The sequence below is a fragment of the Vicia villosa genome, unplaced genomic scaffold (assembly GCF_029867415.1).
Source record: "Vicia villosa cultivar HV-30 ecotype Madison, WI unplaced genomic scaffold, Vvil1.0 ctg.000011F_1_1, whole genome shotgun sequence".
Taxonomy (NCBI): Eukaryota; Viridiplantae; Streptophyta; class Magnoliopsida; order Fabales; family Fabaceae; genus Vicia; species Vicia villosa.
Window position 1 is genome coordinate 1,538,090 of NW_026704941.1, and position 18,613 is coordinate 1,556,702.

Sequence of the window (18,613 nt, forward strand, 5' to 3'; positions counted from 1 at the left end):
GAGAGACACATGTGCAAAAGTAATTGTCAATATGTTTGCCATCTAAAACTTGTAATTAGTTTTGACTGTTACTTGTTAATTTCCTCTTACTTTTTTTAGTAAGGTTATTTTCTTCAATTAATTAAACTTTCTTTGTTTTGTAAAATTGTAAGCACACTAAATCATTATCCATCATGCTTAATAAAAGTGAATTTATTTCCATATATTAAATATAGATATTATTTGGGGAAAGGGGTTGTTAACTTAACTTTAAAGAACTTCATCTTACAAGGAGTTTGAGAATCCAAATCATATACAAAATTTGTATAAAAGGAAATAAAAACCATGGATATTATTAATCATTTACTCCCTCTTTAGTTTTTTTTAATTGTCTATTATTTTTTTAGAAGAATTGTTATTTTCAAAGTTTAAATTCAAATTTTATTAGTTTATATTGAGAAAATAAATAATTTCGAGGTAGAGTAAAAAAATGACTAATAATTTCATCAAAAACAACAAATTATATTGACTTTTTTGGTTAGTAAAGACAAAACCCTTGAAAAATACTTCAAAATAAATAAGTACATAATTTTCCGGAAATAATATTATAATTAAATATCTATGGAAAATAAGAATTAAATCATTTAACTTAATAGATTTTAAATAAAGGCAAAATATTCTTTTTGGTCCCTTATGTTAACCTCGGGATTCATTTTGGTCCCTTAACTTTAAAATGTGTCATATTGGTCCCTTAACTCTTCAAAGTGTGTCATTTTAGTCATTTTTGTCATATTAGCGACGTAAATAGCGACCAATTTTTGAGTTTCTCCATCGCTAATGTGACAAAAAGGACTAAAATGACACCTTTTGAAGAGTTAAGGGACCAATGTGATACTTTTTGAAGTCAAGGGACCAAAATGAACTCTGAGGTTAACATTAGGGATCAAAAATAGTATTTTGCCTTAAATAAAAATAATTATATAAAAACACGAATTCAAAATACACCTAGGTCAATTATTCATCAGGATTTATTACCTATTGAAAAAATGTTAAATTATCAAAATTTTCTTCCCAAAAATCATAATTTTTAGTTTATTATTGATGACGAATAGTCAATAATTTATAACTAATAATTAATAATTTTTAGTTTATTATTACCTATAAAAATAATAATAGTTTATTATTGATGACGAATAGTCAATAATTTATAACTAATAATTAATAATTTTTAGTTGATGACTGATAATAAATAATTTAACCAAAATATTGATAAAGTAATAGTTTTACTAATTTAAATGTAAAATGACATAAATCTTTTATAAAAAAATTAGCAATTTTATTATTATTTTTTATAGATAAAATTTTGACTTTTTAATATTAGTATTTAAAATATATTTATTTTATTTTAAATAAAAAATATTTATAAAGAATAAAAATTAGTATAATAAAAATAATAAAGATAAAAATAGAACAAAAATTATAAAGTTTGACTTGACTTTGACTAAACTCTTTTTTTTTTCAAGTAACTCAACTCATATCTAGTTCTAGATATCTAGTGATGTGAGTAAGAAACAATCTATAAAGTTTTTATGAAACAAAACCATGAAATATATTATTATGAGAAAGCATAGTCCATTAACTCCACACCAAACCCAGAAAAATAAAGGATCAAACATTTCTATGATCCAAGATTATAATTGTTCCCATCCCACACACACCTCTCTTTACTTTTTTGATGAAAGTAAAAATGTGCATACTATTGTCAGTAATCCAAGCATGAAAACATCAACAAGCATTAACTTTCACATTTATTGCTTCCACCTACACTTACCCCATTTTCATAACTAGCAGTTTTATCTCATTTATTGCACCCTCTCTCTTTGTCTTTGCCAGTAACACAACATCACCACCCTCTAAACCACCCTTCAACTATCCTTTCTTACTTTGTTTCAAATCTCTAGTTACAAAAAATGGTGCAACAACTCTTTCTGTCTCTCAACTTTTCATTACAACCTCAACAAGAACAATAGCTTCTTCTTCGGTTGAAAAAAGCACTTATTGGAACTTGAAGTTTGCTTTTTTCTTCTTGGTAAGTTTATCTTTCTAGCCAAATCATCAAAAAGCATGGAACTTTCTCTTTTTACTATCCTATATGTATACAAGATCCATTCCAATTCCTTGCTTTTTGCCTGCAAATAGTTCCATAAAAAAGCCATTTTGAAGATTCTGATTTGGTTCACTATTTTACTCACCCACCATTTTTTAAGCCCTTTTCTTCTGCATTGATACTTTTCCTTGGAAAAAAATCACACTTTTGTAGATGAAGTTCATGTTTCTTGCTGAGTAATCAATAGGTATATTTTAGGTGGAAGCCAACAAGGGTTTATGTTGTCTCAATTCCAACTAACACTTTTGTTAAAGATTCAACCTTTTTGGTATAAAGTATAGTTTTTGAGTCTCTAGGTCTAATGGGGTTCTCAAAAAAACAATTCTCAACCTACCTTTTGAATACTATATTATTTAAGGTTGTTGTTTTTTCATGGCTATGGTTACATGTTACAAGTCTTGGTTCCATGTCATCAATTGCTGTGTCTTATGGAGATAAAGGTTCAGCTTTCTGTGGCTTGAAATCAGATGGATCTCATACTGTGACATGTTATGGATTTAATTCGGCTATAGTTTATGGAACGCCGTCTCATTTTCCGTTTATTGGTTTAACTTCGGGCGATGGTTTTGTTTGCGGACTTTTGATGAGTTCGAATCAACCGTATTGTTGGGGGAGTAGTAGTCATATAGAAATGGGTGTGCCACAACCTATGGTTAAAGGAGCTCAGTATTTAGAAATCAGTGCTGGTGATTATCATGTCTGTGGATTGAGGAAGCCTTTGACAGGAAGATTCAGGAACATTTCTTTTGTTGATTGTTGGGGGTACAACATGACGAATAACTACGTGTTTGATGGACAGATTCAATCGATTTCGGCGGGTTCTGAGTTCAATTGTGGACTTTTTTCGCAGAATAGAACGGTTTTTTGTTGGGGTGATGAGGTTAGTAGTCAGGTTATTAGGTTGATTCCTCGCGGTATGAGGTTTCAGAAAGTGTCTTGTGGAGGGTATCATGTGTGTGGAATCTTGGAAGGTGTGAATTCTAAGACTGTTTGTTGGGGGAGGAGTTTGGATATGGAGGAAGAGATTTCATTGATTCCTAATCAAGGACAAGGTGGTAGTGTTGAGTTAGCACCAAATGACCCTATGCTTAGTGTTGTTGGAGGAAAGTTTCATGCTTGTGGAATTAAGAGCTATGATCATGGTGTAATTTGTTGGGGTTTGAGTTTGAAAACAAGCACACAAGTTCCTAAAGGGATTAAAGTGTTTGAAATTGCAGCTGGTAATTATTTTACATGCGGAATTCTCGCTGCGAAATCACTTGAACCTATTTGTTGGGGTGTTGGATTTCCAACTTCTCTACCTTTGGCTGTTTCACCAAGAACAAGAAAGTGTTTCTCTGAAACTTGTCCTGCAAGTTACTATGAAATCGAAAAGGATCAACAAAAGGGTCTAGTTTGTAAGGATTCAAATTCTCACCTTTGTGTTCCATGCAGTGGTGTTTGTCCTGATGAAATGTATGAGAAAAGTAGTTGTGATTTGAAATCTGATATATTGTGTGAATATAATTGTTCGGTTTGTTCTTCGCCTGAATGTTTCTCGAATTGTTCCTCCTCTTCTTCTTATTCCAATGGTGATAATGGGAAGAAAAGTGAAAGATTTTGGTCTATGCAGTTGATAGTTGTTGTTTCTGAGATAGTGTTTGTTGTTTTCATAGTTAGTGTTGTATCGATAACCGCGGTTATGTATGTTCGTTACAAACTGAGAGACTGCGAATGTTCAACAACAGCGTTAAACTCGACGAAGAGACTCAACATTGGTTCGTCGGTACAAAAGGATAACGGAAGGATTCGACCGGACGGGGAGGAGTTTAAGATAAGGAGAGCTCAGAAGTTCACCTATGAGGAACTTGAAAATGCAACTAGTGGATTCAAAGAAGAATCCATAGTAGGTAAAGGAAGTTTCTCTTGTGTGTTCAAAGGTGTTCTCAAAGATGGAACAGTTGTTGCTGTTAAAAGGGCTATTATGTCACCAAACATGCAGAAAAATTCGAAAGAGTTTCACACAGAACTCGACTTGCTATCTCGGTTGAATCATGCGCATTTGCTTAATTTATTAGGCTATTGCGAAGAAGGTGGCGAAAGACTACTTGTTTATGAGTACATGGCTCATGGATCATTGCATCAACACCTCCATGGCAAAAACAAAGAGTTGAAAGAGCAAATGGATTGGATCAGAAGGGTAACAATCGCGGTCCAAGCCGCGCGAGGTATCGAGTACTTACACGGCTATGCGTGTCCACCGGTTATCCATAGAGATATCAAATCTTCAAACATACTAATAGACGAAGAACACAATGCTCGAGTTTCGGATTTTGGTTTATCGTTGTTAGGTCCAACAGATAGTAGCTCCCCGTTGGCCGAGTTACCAGCGGGGACGCTCGGTTATCTCGACCCCGAATACTATAGACTTCACTACCTCACAACAAAGTCAGATGTCTATAGCTTTGGTGTCCTACTATTAGAAATCCTAAGTGGTAGAAAAGCTATTGATATGCAATATGAAGAAGGTAACATTGTTCAATGGTCGGTACCGTTAATAAAATCGGGCGACATAGCTTCGATCTTAGACCCTTGTTTGAAACAGCCTTCTGATATTGAAGCATTGAAAAGGATAGCAAATGTTTCTTGTAAATGTGTAAGAATGAGAGGCAAAGATAGGCCTTCAATGGACAAAGTAACAACAAGTTTGGAAAGAGCATTAGCAATGTTAATGGGAAGCCCTTGTATTGATCAACCAATTCTACCAACAGAAGTTGTTTTAGGAAGTAATAGAATGCATAAGAAAACATCTCAAAGATCGTCGAACCGGTCGGCTTCAGAAACCGACGTGGTCGAAGGCGAAGATCAAAGGTTCGAGTTTAGAGCACCTTCTTGGATAACTTTTCCAAGTGTGACATCTTCTCAAAGGAGAAAATCCTCAGAGTCAGAAGGGGAAGTTGAAGTGAAGATTGAAGGGAGAAACTTTGTTGGTGGTGGTGATGTTTTGAGAAGCCTTGAAGAAGAGATTGGTCCTGCTTCTCCTCAAGAGAGACTCTTCTTGCAACATAACTTTTGATTTTGGATGAAAAAAAACATCATGGTTTATTTAGATTTAATGTTGCATGTAATTTTTTGTTTTGTTTTTAGTTTAGTTGAGTTTGACTATGAATATGGAATGTGAGATTATGTAGTTTTTGTAACTGTGTTGTATCTTTTGAGAGATGTATTTTAGAATTTTAGTGGAGATTTCATTATTTTCATGCAACTAGGATTTAATGTATTGTAATGTAACTATTATCTCATTTTATTGATTGTAAAGCGTATTATTATTAATATTATTCAAAGAACGTCATTAATTATTAACACCAAAGAAAATAAAAATCTCAAATGCTGATTTTTTATAAAATGCAACAAAAAACACAAAATGCAAAAGATAATCAGATATGCCCTCAACAAAAAACACAAAATGCAAAAGATAATCAGATATGCCCTCACGCAGGATCGAACTGCGGACCTCCAGTTTACAAGACTGGCGCTCTACCACTGAGCTATAAGGGCAACTTGTGGCTATTGTTCGTGTAAAGCTTATATGAAATTAACTTTAAAGAAGAAAAAAAAATTTAGTGTTAATTAGCATAATTTTTATTGGCACAAATGAAAAACATCCTTCTATGATCATTGTCTTAAAGAAGTTTTAATTGGGAAGGACTGACTCAAATCGACCAAGATAGGAGACGAAAATGACTTTTTATTTGAAATGTGTTTGCCATTCTATTTGCATTGTTTAATACATTAAATATTGGAATAGACAGATTACCAAATTAATTATAGCAAAGATTATTAGATTAGATGCAATCAATATTAGACATTAGAAGTTTATTTTTTAATCCACCGCACCTAATTCGTGTATTGCAGATTCGGTGTCAACTTCACTACCTCAAAATCCCAGTTGAATTATGGTTTTAGAATAAGGCTGACTCATAATTTCAGTAGATGCACACCTGAAACTTATTATAGTGAAAATTTTACAAAAGTATAAAAAAATTTACAAAATTAACAATGAATGAGAAAATTGTAATCAAGCATTAGAATGCTTGTTATGAGTCGTTATATTGTTAGGATAAATTCACAAGAATGGATTCATAGGACCTGTACATTGACTGAACTAGTCTCTTTTCTAATAACTAAATTATCAAAGCAATCCAATGAATAATTGAATTCCATTGAACTTAACAAACTGAACAACAGAACTCACTTGACGCCTAATGCTGGACTGAACCAGATACCTAGATCTGCAATTATGTTATTGCACAATTTATCTACTACCATTCATCTATTGAAAAAGAATTTCAAGTCTAGATAACAGAGAATTGAAACTATCTAGGATTCTCTTGTTCGTTGGCTTCCATCTCCTTCACACTCTCTACTATGTGCTGTATCTTCCTCGTGACGGATTCATTGTGCTCTTCGATGTACTCATATAATAATTCAAGACTCCTTTTATAGGTTGCAGATCGTTTTTTCTCTAGAGCCAACTGCTGAGAGAGTTCTCGAACTCTGTCATGTCCACTCTGCAAATTGCATAAAAACAAAGACGTGAGAAAACTGAAAAGGGGCGACAAAGACATGATACATGAATTGCTCAAGTTACTCATATATAACGGTTTCAACGTTCAAACTACATTGATGGGCCTGATGAACAGATAGTGGCTCTTCATGAGTAACAATCTAATCCATTAAGCATAAAGTATCGATTAACATAACAAATATAACCACACATATCAATAATGAAAGAACATGAACTAACCGGATATTGCTCATAAACAAAGTCCCTTCTGCCTCTTCCAGGTGTCAGAGCATGTGTATGCTCCTTTACAAACTTTGTTATAGACCATAGACCAGAATTTAATTTCCTCACCATAATCATTGCCCTGCAACCAACCCTTGTTTCTGCCCTCTGCCTTACAATCTTTTCCCGCTTATCAGGCATTCTGAAACCTTCTTTGTTGCAAACAAGAGCCCGTCCGATAACAGACCCATCACGCCTTGACCTCGAGAGCTTACTTACACGAATGACAAATCCAACACGTGTAGCATATGCATTATAAAACGCATGTGCTTCAGCCTCCGATACAAACTCTTGACCCATATAGGGTTCATCAACTGTTCTCACAACCGATAATGCAGGAATCGCTAACGGGATTTGGTCCACTCCAGAAGAATCTTGAGTCATATTATCATCTTGATCCTGTTCATCAGTTGGATCGAAAGAACTGCAGACAATTTTGTCTTTGTCAGCTATGCTACTGCTAACCTCTCCAGTAGTAACATTTCCTACTGCATCACCATTACTGGAGTCATCAATCTCAAACTCCACTGCACCAACAAAAGATCTGCCATAAGATATTCATTCATTGCCAGATGATAGATAGAGCAGTGTATACAACTAATGAAATACTTCGCCGGTGAACATTATAATTATGAAAGAACCATAGGAAAACATATATAGTTTTAATTCCAAAATTCTTCTTTTTCATAATTATTTTCAGTAGAAAGCTTACCACAGAAAAGGGAAATAAAATGAGCACAGAATGGTTTAACCTAAATACTGCAATGAATCAAAGAGAGAAAACCATACAAGTCAAAGTTGCTGACATGAAACCTAAGAAGCACATACACCAGAAACACGACACCGACACTGATAATAATTTTAAAAATCAATAAATTAAACGTAATCATAAGTCTCGGAGTCGGTTTCGAACACTGAAACACTTTTTTTTCTGAGTGAAGCCTTAATTTAACCCCAAATTAAATAGTAATATCCTCAAAACAATAGGGTACATGCAAAACATGCTTAATGTACTAATATCTCTATCTCTAATCTAATCCAAGCAAAATAAGATCAATGATTGTAATTAGGCTTTGTTTAAACCTCAATTAAGCATTGTGATAAAATCAGAATAAATAATTACATAAATAGAAAAAACAGAAAAGCTCCAATTTTGAGTTACTTGGGTAATTCCGTTTGAAATTCTAAAAACAAATTGAAAGTGAAAAGTTTGAATAGATTCAATATAAGAGACGTAATGCAGTAATTGAGAAGAAAGTAGAAACCCTAAAATTGAATTGAATTTGGGAATTGGGGAAAAAGGAAAAGCTTACTGTGAAATGAGGGTGACGCAAATTTGGTTTGTCGTAGGAAGGGAGAGATGGTGATTTTGAAAAATAAATATATAATTTTTTTTATTTTTTTTGTGTTTGGTTGGTTCCGTGCAGTTCAGAGAAGATTCGGTTGTGAATTGTGATGTGCTGTTGTAGGAGAAGAATTCAGGTATGGAAAGCCGTATGTAATCTTCTGTGTGCCGTATCTGTTTGTTCCTCAATATGGGCTTGGTATATTTCCAACCCGGAACATCAACATCGGCTTACCTCTAAGTCCAAGTGAAACGAAACAAGAGAATTTCTTAAAACAGTCTATAAATCTAAAAAATATCATGTGCAATTTTTAAGAAGTCTCTCAGTTTTCGGAGATGTATTGGATGCATTTTTTTATTTAATATCGGATTGTTTTGGAGATATATATTTGTAACTTGGTCGGAGATGTATCTTCGAAATTTATGCAGGTAGTAACACATTAATTTTTGAATGATTCTCATATCAAATAATGTTAGAACATATTCTAAGATTCAATTATAATAACGATATGAATAAAATGACATATATAAAGTTATAAGTCAAGATTATACAAGTCCAATCCAAAAGTTACACCAAAGTCGATAAATAAAATACAATCTAAAATGTATAAAGAGTACAAATACAACAATCTACCGCGTAGGACGGACTATGAGTCGGTCTCGCCCTCGTCTCTCCAAGTTCCTGCACTGTCTCTTGTATTGCAGAGCCTCACAACCATGGCATCTACAACACCCCTCGCCTCAGAACCATTCGGAAAGAGTCATCCATCAATACTCGTCTGCTCAATCTCCATGATACGACGATACCTAGGCAAGACATCATGAGCATGATCTTCCCTAGCCAACTAATCTTATAGTATCTCCTGATAAGTTGGCCTAGGTGGGTATCCTGGAGCATTCTGAATCAAATAAGGATGTGACATCCGAAAGAACCATCGGATGTAACCTTTTAAATAGCTTCAGTCATTCTATGTTATGGTACTATGTGTCTCATCTGGTACCAGATGATTAACATAATCATCAAACATGGCATCCATATATCTACGTTTCACAATGGGGGGAGAAGACACATAAGGATCTCTATAATGTATTGCATGTAGTCGAACTGACGCATGACACACTCAGGAAGATGAGGAGTTGTCAGACGCGACCCGCAAGCCAACCATCCTGAGTATAAAACCATGTCATCAAAGGGAATTGTCTCACGGTGATCGAAGTATGTATGGAAGTGTATATCCTCAAAGACCAAGCATTTAATATAAACTTTTAACGTCTTGGTCGCCTCGTTCCCTCTGAGCGAGATGAATGCATAAGCACGCGGCATGTCCTCAATGTAAGTTGGTAGACATGACTAGTCAGAGATGCATGGGAAGTGCTGGAAGATCCAAGTCTGAAAAGTGTTGGAACTGGATATGTGTGGGAATTAATCTGTAACACCCTCTAAATTCCACGACAAATATATTGCATAATCTGAGTAAGTTAGCATGCTTATCAAAAGAGGGCGTCGCATGTATTTCAAAACTAACAAACATACACTGGTCATGCTCATTACACGCATTTAAATTCATGTTCCATACACTAACATATATGCATACACAGCGGAATAATTATCTTTTTCAATGGCTGGAACAATGACAAACACCATTGTTACGGAACAAATCCAATTTTATGAAATGCTAGGTGCTTTCGTAGATACATCTACGGAAACTTTTCATATTTGCAACTACGGAGTTATAATTGGTTTTTTCTCTTTTGTATTTATAAGTTAATTGTATCTAATTCAACTTTATTTGTAATACAATGCATACGTCATAGACAACCAGCCAGACTGGCTTATATTTTGGAGGATTGCACATCATGCCTCCGTGTGACGTGCACGGATGCAGATACTGTCACAGGTGCTTCCGTAGATAAGGCTTCGGGAAAAACAAATTTTAGCACTAATATATCTCCATTTTTCTTGTAAGCATGCATATACAATTCCATAAAAGTTGGAATTGCATGTCAAATACAAGAAAGACAGTTCCATTTTTCTTGTTGCATGCTCACAAAAAACAAATACAAGTTGCATGCTTACATAATAAAAGGGATACTATATACATATGTAAGAGAAAACTTTGTATATGCATGCTTACAAGTTCTATTTTCTAACAATTTACTTCAAATCTTTCATTAAATAGAGACAAACAATTGTCAATTTTTTTTAAATAAAAACATTAAAATTCAAAGAACATACCATTTCTTGCCGTACAAAGAAATTATGTAAATTGTTGAATTATGATTTAAAATTTTTAAGTGATGAAGGGAAAGAAGAAATATTTTGAGATTGTTATAAATTAAAAAGTCGAAAAATAGTCTGGTCCAAGCAGTTCACGAATATTGGATTCGGTCGGTTCGATTCATGAATCTATTGATTAATATTAAAATATTTATATTAATTTAAAGATAATTTAAATTAATATAAAAAAATATTATAAAATATTTATAATATTATAAAAAATATTATAAAATTATATTTATAATATTCTAAGAGACATTATAAGATATTTATAATATTTGAGAGATATTATAAGATTATAATAATATTTTTTATTCTAACTTTATTTTGAATTTGCTACGGATTTTTAAAATTTAATAATTATAAAGTGCTTTTATGGGTGAATTATAATCCTGCTTTTAACTCTTTAGTTTTTTATAAAAAAGAAAAAAAATTCATTGAATTAAAAATTTAAAGAAATGTTTAATGAAAAATAAATTAGAAATAATAACATTAAATGATATAGAAATAAATAATTTGTGTTTATAATAATAACCAAAATTTTATTTTTATTTTCCTTCTTACATGATAGGAGGAACTACGTATTGTTTTAAAATATAAATTCAGAAAAAGTTCTTTATCTCACGAAACAATTTAATTTTTCCAATAAAAATAATCTATAGAATGAAACAAACAAATTTATTTTTATGAACTAAATTTCCACCAAACAAACTTTATATCAATTATTTTTTTTATCGTACACGATAGTAATTAAAAAATATATATTTTATAACATATTATTGATATATGAATATGCAATTTACCTCAAAGATTTGAGCATTAAATCCTAACTTTAAACTTAGTGACCTAACACTTTTTAAAACTATTTGCACAACCATGATATTGAACTTAATCTTCCTATTCAAATTTTTTATCATCCTTTAACTTAAGATCTCATTAAATCTACTTGTATATATATTATCCAAGGAACCATTTTAACTACTTTTTAAATTCATAAATCACTGATTTCAACCTTATGATACATCAGCCAACACTCCAACTAGGAGTATCATATTTTCTTCTTGACGTTCCTCTTTGCCAACTATTTTTTCCATTTTTTAAGTAGATTTAATAATTACTTGCATTTTCAGCATGTCATGTATAACTAAAACAAGTATAGTATACTAGCTATGGGTCTTTATCAAACACCAAATTGAGAGCCTAACCGAACAGAAAAGATCATATTTCATCTAATTCAATGACGTACGAAAATGATATGCCATCACACGAGCATGCATTTTTGTATTTAAAATATGTTTTGCGTGCCTAAAGATGTGTCATTGAATTGCAATTCAATTTTATATATTTTTTTGCATACAATTCTGAATAAGAAATAAGAAAAGAAGATGGAAATAAGGAAAAAAGATGGAGAGTTTCATATTATATTCTTTCGGGTATTTTTTTTTTATAGAAAGTTGTTACGTATGAAACAAAAAGAAGAAACAAAAAATTTCACTAAAGAAAGTCAAACTAACTAAATATATCTATTTGACTAAATTAAATTGTTATAAATTAAATAAAATGAAGAGTAAAACTTTTTTAAAAATACTTTTTCATATTTATCACTTTAATAAATAAAATAATTTTATTTAAATTTTTTAAAATATAATCAAAATTTATATATAATTCTTTATATTAACATCATAAATGTTATACATGGAATTTGTGTAATACATATTGAAATACTTAAGGACAGGAGGGAGGGGGGGAGTAATATTTTTTTTGTTTTGATAAGCAACTTTTGTATATAAAATTTAAACATTAGGAGTATTCAAACCCAAATATAAAAAAAGAGAAAGGATATAACCTCAACAATCACACTAATCAAACCTACTACTCAAAGATAATTTAAAAGATATTTACACCATAAGTAAAAATTACAATTCAAACAGTTTGATTCTATTTAAAGCCACCATCATGAAAACATTAATCATAGAACAATATTAATCATAAAAAAGATAACTCGTTAAAGTTTAGACTTAAATGCACTTTTAGTCCTCCTATTTTGGTGTTTTTAACTTTTTAGTCCCCAAACTAAAAAAGCCAAGTTTCAGGTCCCCCATTTTAATTTTTGATGAATATTTGAAGGTCCCCCATCACTTAAGTGCAATTTTAATGACATGGCAAGTAATATTTGGTCCAGTCACTTGCCACATCACTATTTTTATTTTAATTTCATTTTTTAATTATTAACTTAATATTTAATATTTTCATAAAAGATTTAATGTTATTATTATATGGATTAAATTGAACCCTTAATATTGGGTTGTCTTCTTCGTTCTTCATCCTTCAACGCAGAACTAGGGCAAAAGCCAAATCTTCATCCTTCAACGCAGGAAGTCTTCTTCTTCAATTTGAGTCTTCGCCTTCTCTTCTTGTTTCGTTTCGTTTTTCAGAGATGTCTCAATGCACGATGGCGAGTAGTATCGGGGCTACACGTTCATGTGAGTTTCGAAGCCAGTGCAGGTGTGGGCTTGAAGCTCCATTGATGACCTCATGGACTGATTCGAACCCAGGCAGACGTTTTTTTGGGTGTGGGATGTACAAGGTAACGTTACTTTCACTGTAACTGATAGTGTACAGTTTCACCTCATGTGTAGCAGCAAAATTAATTTGTGATTCTTTATATGTTTGGTTTGCAGGTACAGGGGCGTAAAAGGTGTAGCCACTTTGTTTGGTACGACGATGAACTCTCATCAAGGGCCAAGGAAATTATCTACTCCCTGCAGAAAAAATTGGAGCATGAAAGGGCTAGATTGGATGAAGCTAATACAAAAGTAGCAGAAATGAAGACGAAGTTGAATGCAATGAACTTATTGATGAAATTCTCAGTTTCCATGACATTAGTTATGGCAGTAGGACTTGTGATGCTTAATGTAATGAAGTAGGGTTTATGTGATTTTAGGGCATTTGTGTTGTTAGTTCATTTTCTTTGTAGCCTTGTTCTTTGATGTCAATTGTAATGGATGTTGCCCCATTTGAAATCTAATGTAAACTTGTGTTTTGAATTGAATTGACAGCACCCTTAGTCTTGCCATAACATTCTGATATATAATTGAATTGGAAACTGAGAAATTCTGATATAGTTGGCTTGTATCATATAGTTGATTTGAAATTGTAAAATTCTGATATAGTTGGCTTGTATCATATAGTTGGCTTGTATCATATAGTTGGCTTGTAGCATATAGTTGGCTTGTATCATATAATTGAATTGACAGCATATGAACACAAAGTAAACAGATCTTGCCATAACATTAAACAATACATTGTTCTAACTTGTTCATGACAATAAACATTAAACATTGTTCTAACTTGTTCATAACAGATCTTGCCAAATAAATAACAGGATAGCTTAACAAAATAGACATAGCAAACACTTGTTCATGAACTTTTCAAAAAAGCTTAATCAAAATAAACATTACATAAAGGATAATCCTATAACTCTTCTTGAGTAGGCTGTGTGGCAGGTGGTCCTTGTGATGATGAAGCAATGTCAGGTTCATTTGTCTTAGCCTTAGTAGCACCCTTAGTCTTTGCCTTAGCTTTAGCAGCACCCTTACCCTTAGCAGCACCCTTAGAAGCTCCCTTTGTCTTAGCAGCACCTTTAGAAGCTCCCTTTGTCTTAGCAGCACCCTTAGAAGCTCCCTTACCCTTAGCAGCACCCTTAGTCTTTGCCTTTTTGTTCCCACCAACAGGTATGGATCTATCTGCAGCTCTTTTACCCTTGCAACTTCTAATGTTATGTCCAACAGCTCCACATTTCCTACATGAGACTGTTGACAAAGTCCTTGGCAGCACATTAGGGTTTCTTGGCTCATCATTTGACTTGTTCCTCATCTTTTTTGGGCGCCCAATAGCTCTTCTCATCAAGGGTGGGTTGACTACAACAACTCCATCAATAACAGGCCACAATTGTGGTCCATTAGTTGGATAAATTATGTTGCCATAACACTCCAAATATTTAGCAGTCCTACAAATAACAGCCATAACAATTTATTAACATCAATCATTTAAATCTTAGCAGTCATATATATACAAATTACATATATCTCTTACTTGTAATAATCATCAACATACTCTTCAGGAGATTTCTTCATTTGCCACATACTTGAGATTGCATGGCTGCAAGGAATACCATTCAACATCTATTTCCTGCATGAACATGTCCTGTCTTTGAGATTGATACAGAAAGTTTCCATCCCATTAGTAACTCCAAATATTGCCATGTCATCATCACCATGCCATGTAGGAGTCCAGCCATGAGCATTCTTCTTGTTCTTTTCAACAATAACTTGGATATTAGGGCATATCACTCCATTGTACTTTTGCATCATTTCCTTGTGACTTGTAATCCTCTTGGTGATGTAATGTTTAATCCCCTCTAACAAGCTTATAATGGGCTTGTCCCTATGTTCCAAAATAGCCCTATTAAATGCCTCACACCAATTATTAACCTGAAGATCACACTTAACATGTGTCTTGTAGTGTGACCTAGACCAAAATCTTGCAGGTATTTCATTAATATCTTTCCAAGCATCTTCATTCAAGGCTTTAAGCCTAATCATTGCTCTCTCCCATTCTGGAATGGTAGTAGCCCTTGCTGCACTCCAAAAGACCTCCTTCAAAACTAAACCTGAAAATTTCTTCTTCCAATTTCCATATAAATGTTTTACACACAACCTCTGCTCAACATGTTCACTTACTCCTTGGACAGCTGCTCAACATGATCTGAGATAAAGGCATATGACACATTGTTCACTGATTGCAAGTCTTCTAAGAGAAGATTTATAAACCATTCCCATGAATCCTTGGTCTCAGCCTCTACAACAGCATATGCAATGGGAAATATTTGGTTATTCCCATCACTCCCAACAGCTGCCATCAGTTGTCCACCATAGTCACCTTTCAAAAAGCATGCATCCAGACCTATTAAAGGTCTACAGAATTTTGCAAAAGCAGTTTTACATGCATTCAAACATACATATACTCTTTCAAATACAGGCCCATTCGTAGGGACCACAATCAATACATATAAAATTAGGGTTTCTAATACCTGGGACCACAGACAATATAAAACACATTGGGACCACAGACAAAGATGTTCAGATACGTACCTGAAGCAAAACTTTGCATCTTCTTTCAACTTTGATGAAAGTGGAACTGAGAACTCTTCTGACATTGCAACGAAGTTGGATGCACAATGGATATGAACAAGGTTGAGTAGAAGTTACGCGAACGGAGATGAACAAGGATGAACAAGGTTGAAGAAGAATGAGAATGAAAATGAAATGAGGAAGACGAGGATAAACCCAGAATGCTTAAGTATGTAAAGGTTCAATTTAATCCATATAATAATAACATTAAATCTTTTATGAAAATATTAAATATTAAGTTAATAATTAAAAAATGAAATTAAAATAAAAATAGTGATGTGGCAAGTGACTGGACCAAATATTACTTGCCATGTCATTAAAATTGCACTTAAGTGATGGGGGACCTTCAAATATTCATCAAAAATTAAAATGGGGGACCTGAAACTTGGCTTTTTTAGTTTGGGGACCAAAAAGTTAAAAACACCAAAATAGGGGGACTAAAAGTGCATTTAAGCCTAAAGTTTATCATCTACATAGAAGCTGAAATGGTTGAACAACATTAATTATGAAAAAGATAATTCGATAAAGTTTTGAGTTTAAAGGTAGTATACTGACAGTGTAAACTAACTTTAGACATACAATCAATCAAAATCCTTACACTTGCCATTTCATATTAATTTTTTAAAATTAAAATTGTGTTTTAAATAAAAATATTTTACACAATGCATATCCCTTTACTTTAAAATTTTTTAAGAAATTGAATCACTGTTACAATTCGATCACATCTTTTATGAATAACTAATATTTTTATACAAAACAATTATATAATCATTTAATTAAATTAAAATATTGTAAATAATAATGATATTTTAAATATTTTCTCATATTTTAAAATTTAAAAATATAAGACAAATTTTATTTTATTTTTTAAAATATATATAATCAAAATTTACTAGATATATAGTTAGCAAACTGATTAGAAGACAAACAACACTTCAACATTTCATCACATTTCATCTTTGTTTTGTTTTGGATACACCCTATAACTGAATATCTGTTCTTCAAGACTATCTACTTCGAAATTTTGTATGACATTGCGTTCAACCCTTTGCTATTCCCTTTCCACTCTTTCTAACCTCTTTTGCATTACCTAATATATAACTAAATATATTTTAAAAAATCACATCGTGTATAATGAGAAGAATATATAAGAATAAAATAACTGTTTTTTGATGTTACATCTGCATTTTATAAACTGTATATTGAAAACCTACTACTGCCAAAATGGGAGGGAAAAAAACGATATGCGAAAGCTTCTAAAATCAAACTTCTATCTTCTTGATTTTTTTTTAAAAGTTAAGCCTATTTTCAATTTTTAAAACAATATCAAATGCTAATTAAATATTTTTTTCTTAAAACATGATAGAAAATTAGTATTGTTTTGAACAATAAACTGGTAAGAAATTTGTGTTGTCGCACAAGTCATCTCTAGATTCACATTACACGTTACGTCGTCCACTCTCATTTGTCAAATTTGAATTCATTTTTTAATTGATTAACATTCACATAGTTATAAATATAGGCTAATAATATGCATCAACTTTTAAGCATCGATCTGTATATAATAAACCGTACAGTCGACTCTCTAACTTAAATTATATAAAACAACAGCAAAAGAAAGATTTAAAAGATTGACATTAAAATGAACAGTATACAGCTGGTATCTCATATATACGTTCACATCTACCAGTGGATATATGCTTGCAAGGACATTGATTACGATGAACGATGAACAATCTACCGCAATTAAATTGAGAAATACAAAAACTCTTATATTAATATATTTGACCAAGAGAGTATTAAGTCTTTAACGCTAGTCGAATTTTGTTAAAAAGAGGGTATGTGACATCTCTTCTTCTCAACTTCCTCAAGCTATTTTCAAATGTGACAGGCTTTCAATCACCATCCCAGAAGATGAATATATATAGAGCTAGATAATTCAGTTAGAGGCTTTCAATCACCTCTGATTGAGTCGTTTCAGCAGTGGGTAATTCATTCTTCTGAACTTTAGATTTCAAGGACGCTGAAAAGAAAAAAGACACAAAATAAAAAAAAAACAAACATACAAACAAAAAGTAAGTTTCAGAAACTATAAAACCAAAAAACTCCACTGAATCAAACAAACAAAACAACAACAACACATACATCATTTGAGTGTAACCCAGACATAACTATTTTCAGTGTTGCGCTCGAACATGTTGGTGAGTTCGTTGGAAAACAAATCTAATTGTAGCAAAACCTAATACATAATAGCAATTAGGATTAGAATAATGCAAAATATTAATGAATATATTAACCGATTGAAATAACACGGTGGCTTTGTCAGTTGAATCAACGTCCAAAATCAAGTTATAAACGGAGAAAGAGTAAGATGGGATTGTTGATGGAGGTTCTAAATACGGTGGAGTGATGGAGGTGAATGTGTTGTGATGGTTGAAGAGAAAGAGGACATTTAAAATGGACGTGAAGGTACTCTGATTATTGATAAACTATTCATATGTGTGTTTAAAAATTTAATGTGGAGATTTGAACTTATAGAAATTGTGACTCTTGAGTTTTCAAAGAATGCATTGAGGGTAGTGAAAATAAATATTGAATTGAAAAATGGAATTGAAAATTTGATTGTGTTTTTTCTGAATTATGCAGTATGGTGGTGAACGCGAAATGCACTCTCAATTGGACACATCGACATAATTTAATGTAAGGCTTTTATAAATCAAGCAAAGTGTATATTGTCCAAATTGCTCTTGAGATTAAGTTAAACTAAACTCGATTAAATAGGAGTATTGTTGAAGCGGTAAAGCGGCAAGCAAAAAGTAATAGG

General features: G+C 32.4%; 3 protein-coding genes and 1 non-coding gene across 4 annotated transcripts; 2 read left to right on the top strand and 2 right to left on the bottom strand.

Annotated features, from left to right (window-relative positions):
* The first annotated feature begins 1,588 nt into the window (after positions 1-1,588).
* LOC131621867 (serine/threonine-protein kinase-like protein ACR4) lies at positions 1,589-5,462 on the top strand. Its single transcript, XM_058892914.1, has one exon. The coding sequence runs from the start codon at positions 2,448-2,450 to the stop codon at positions 5,199-5,201; it is 2,754 nt and encodes a 917-aa protein (XP_058748897.1). The 5' UTR covers positions 1,589-2,447; the 3' UTR covers positions 5,202-5,462.
* Positions 5,463-5,611: 149 nt separating this feature from the next.
* On the bottom strand, positions 5,612-5,683 carry TRNAT-UGU (transfer RNA threonine (anticodon UGU)). Its single transcript has one exon. It is a non-coding gene; the product is annotated as a tRNA-Thr (tRNA).
* Positions 5,684-6,185: 502 nt separating this feature from the next.
* LOC131621750 (protein FAR1-RELATED SEQUENCE 2-like) lies at positions 6,186-8,264 on the bottom strand. Its single transcript, XM_058892798.1, has 3 exons — positions 7,764-8,264; positions 6,933-7,501; positions 6,186-6,696 (listed from the first exon to the last, which is right to left on the bottom strand). Exons 1-3 carry the CDS (start codon positions 7,798-7,800, stop codon positions 6,502-6,504), a joined length of 801 nt encoding a protein of 266 aa, XP_058748781.1. The 5' UTR covers positions 7,801-8,264; the 3' UTR covers positions 6,186-6,501.
* A 4,785-nt stretch (positions 8,265-13,049) lies between these two features.
* On the top strand, positions 13,050-13,524 carry LOC131621807 (uncharacterized). Its single transcript, XM_058892845.1, has 2 exons — positions 13,050-13,184; positions 13,279-13,524. The coding sequence occupies exons 1-2, from the start codon at positions 13,050-13,052 to the stop codon at positions 13,522-13,524; spliced, it is 381 nt and encodes a 126-aa protein (XP_058748828.1).
* The last annotated feature ends 5,089 nt before the right edge of the window (positions 13,525-18,613 follow it).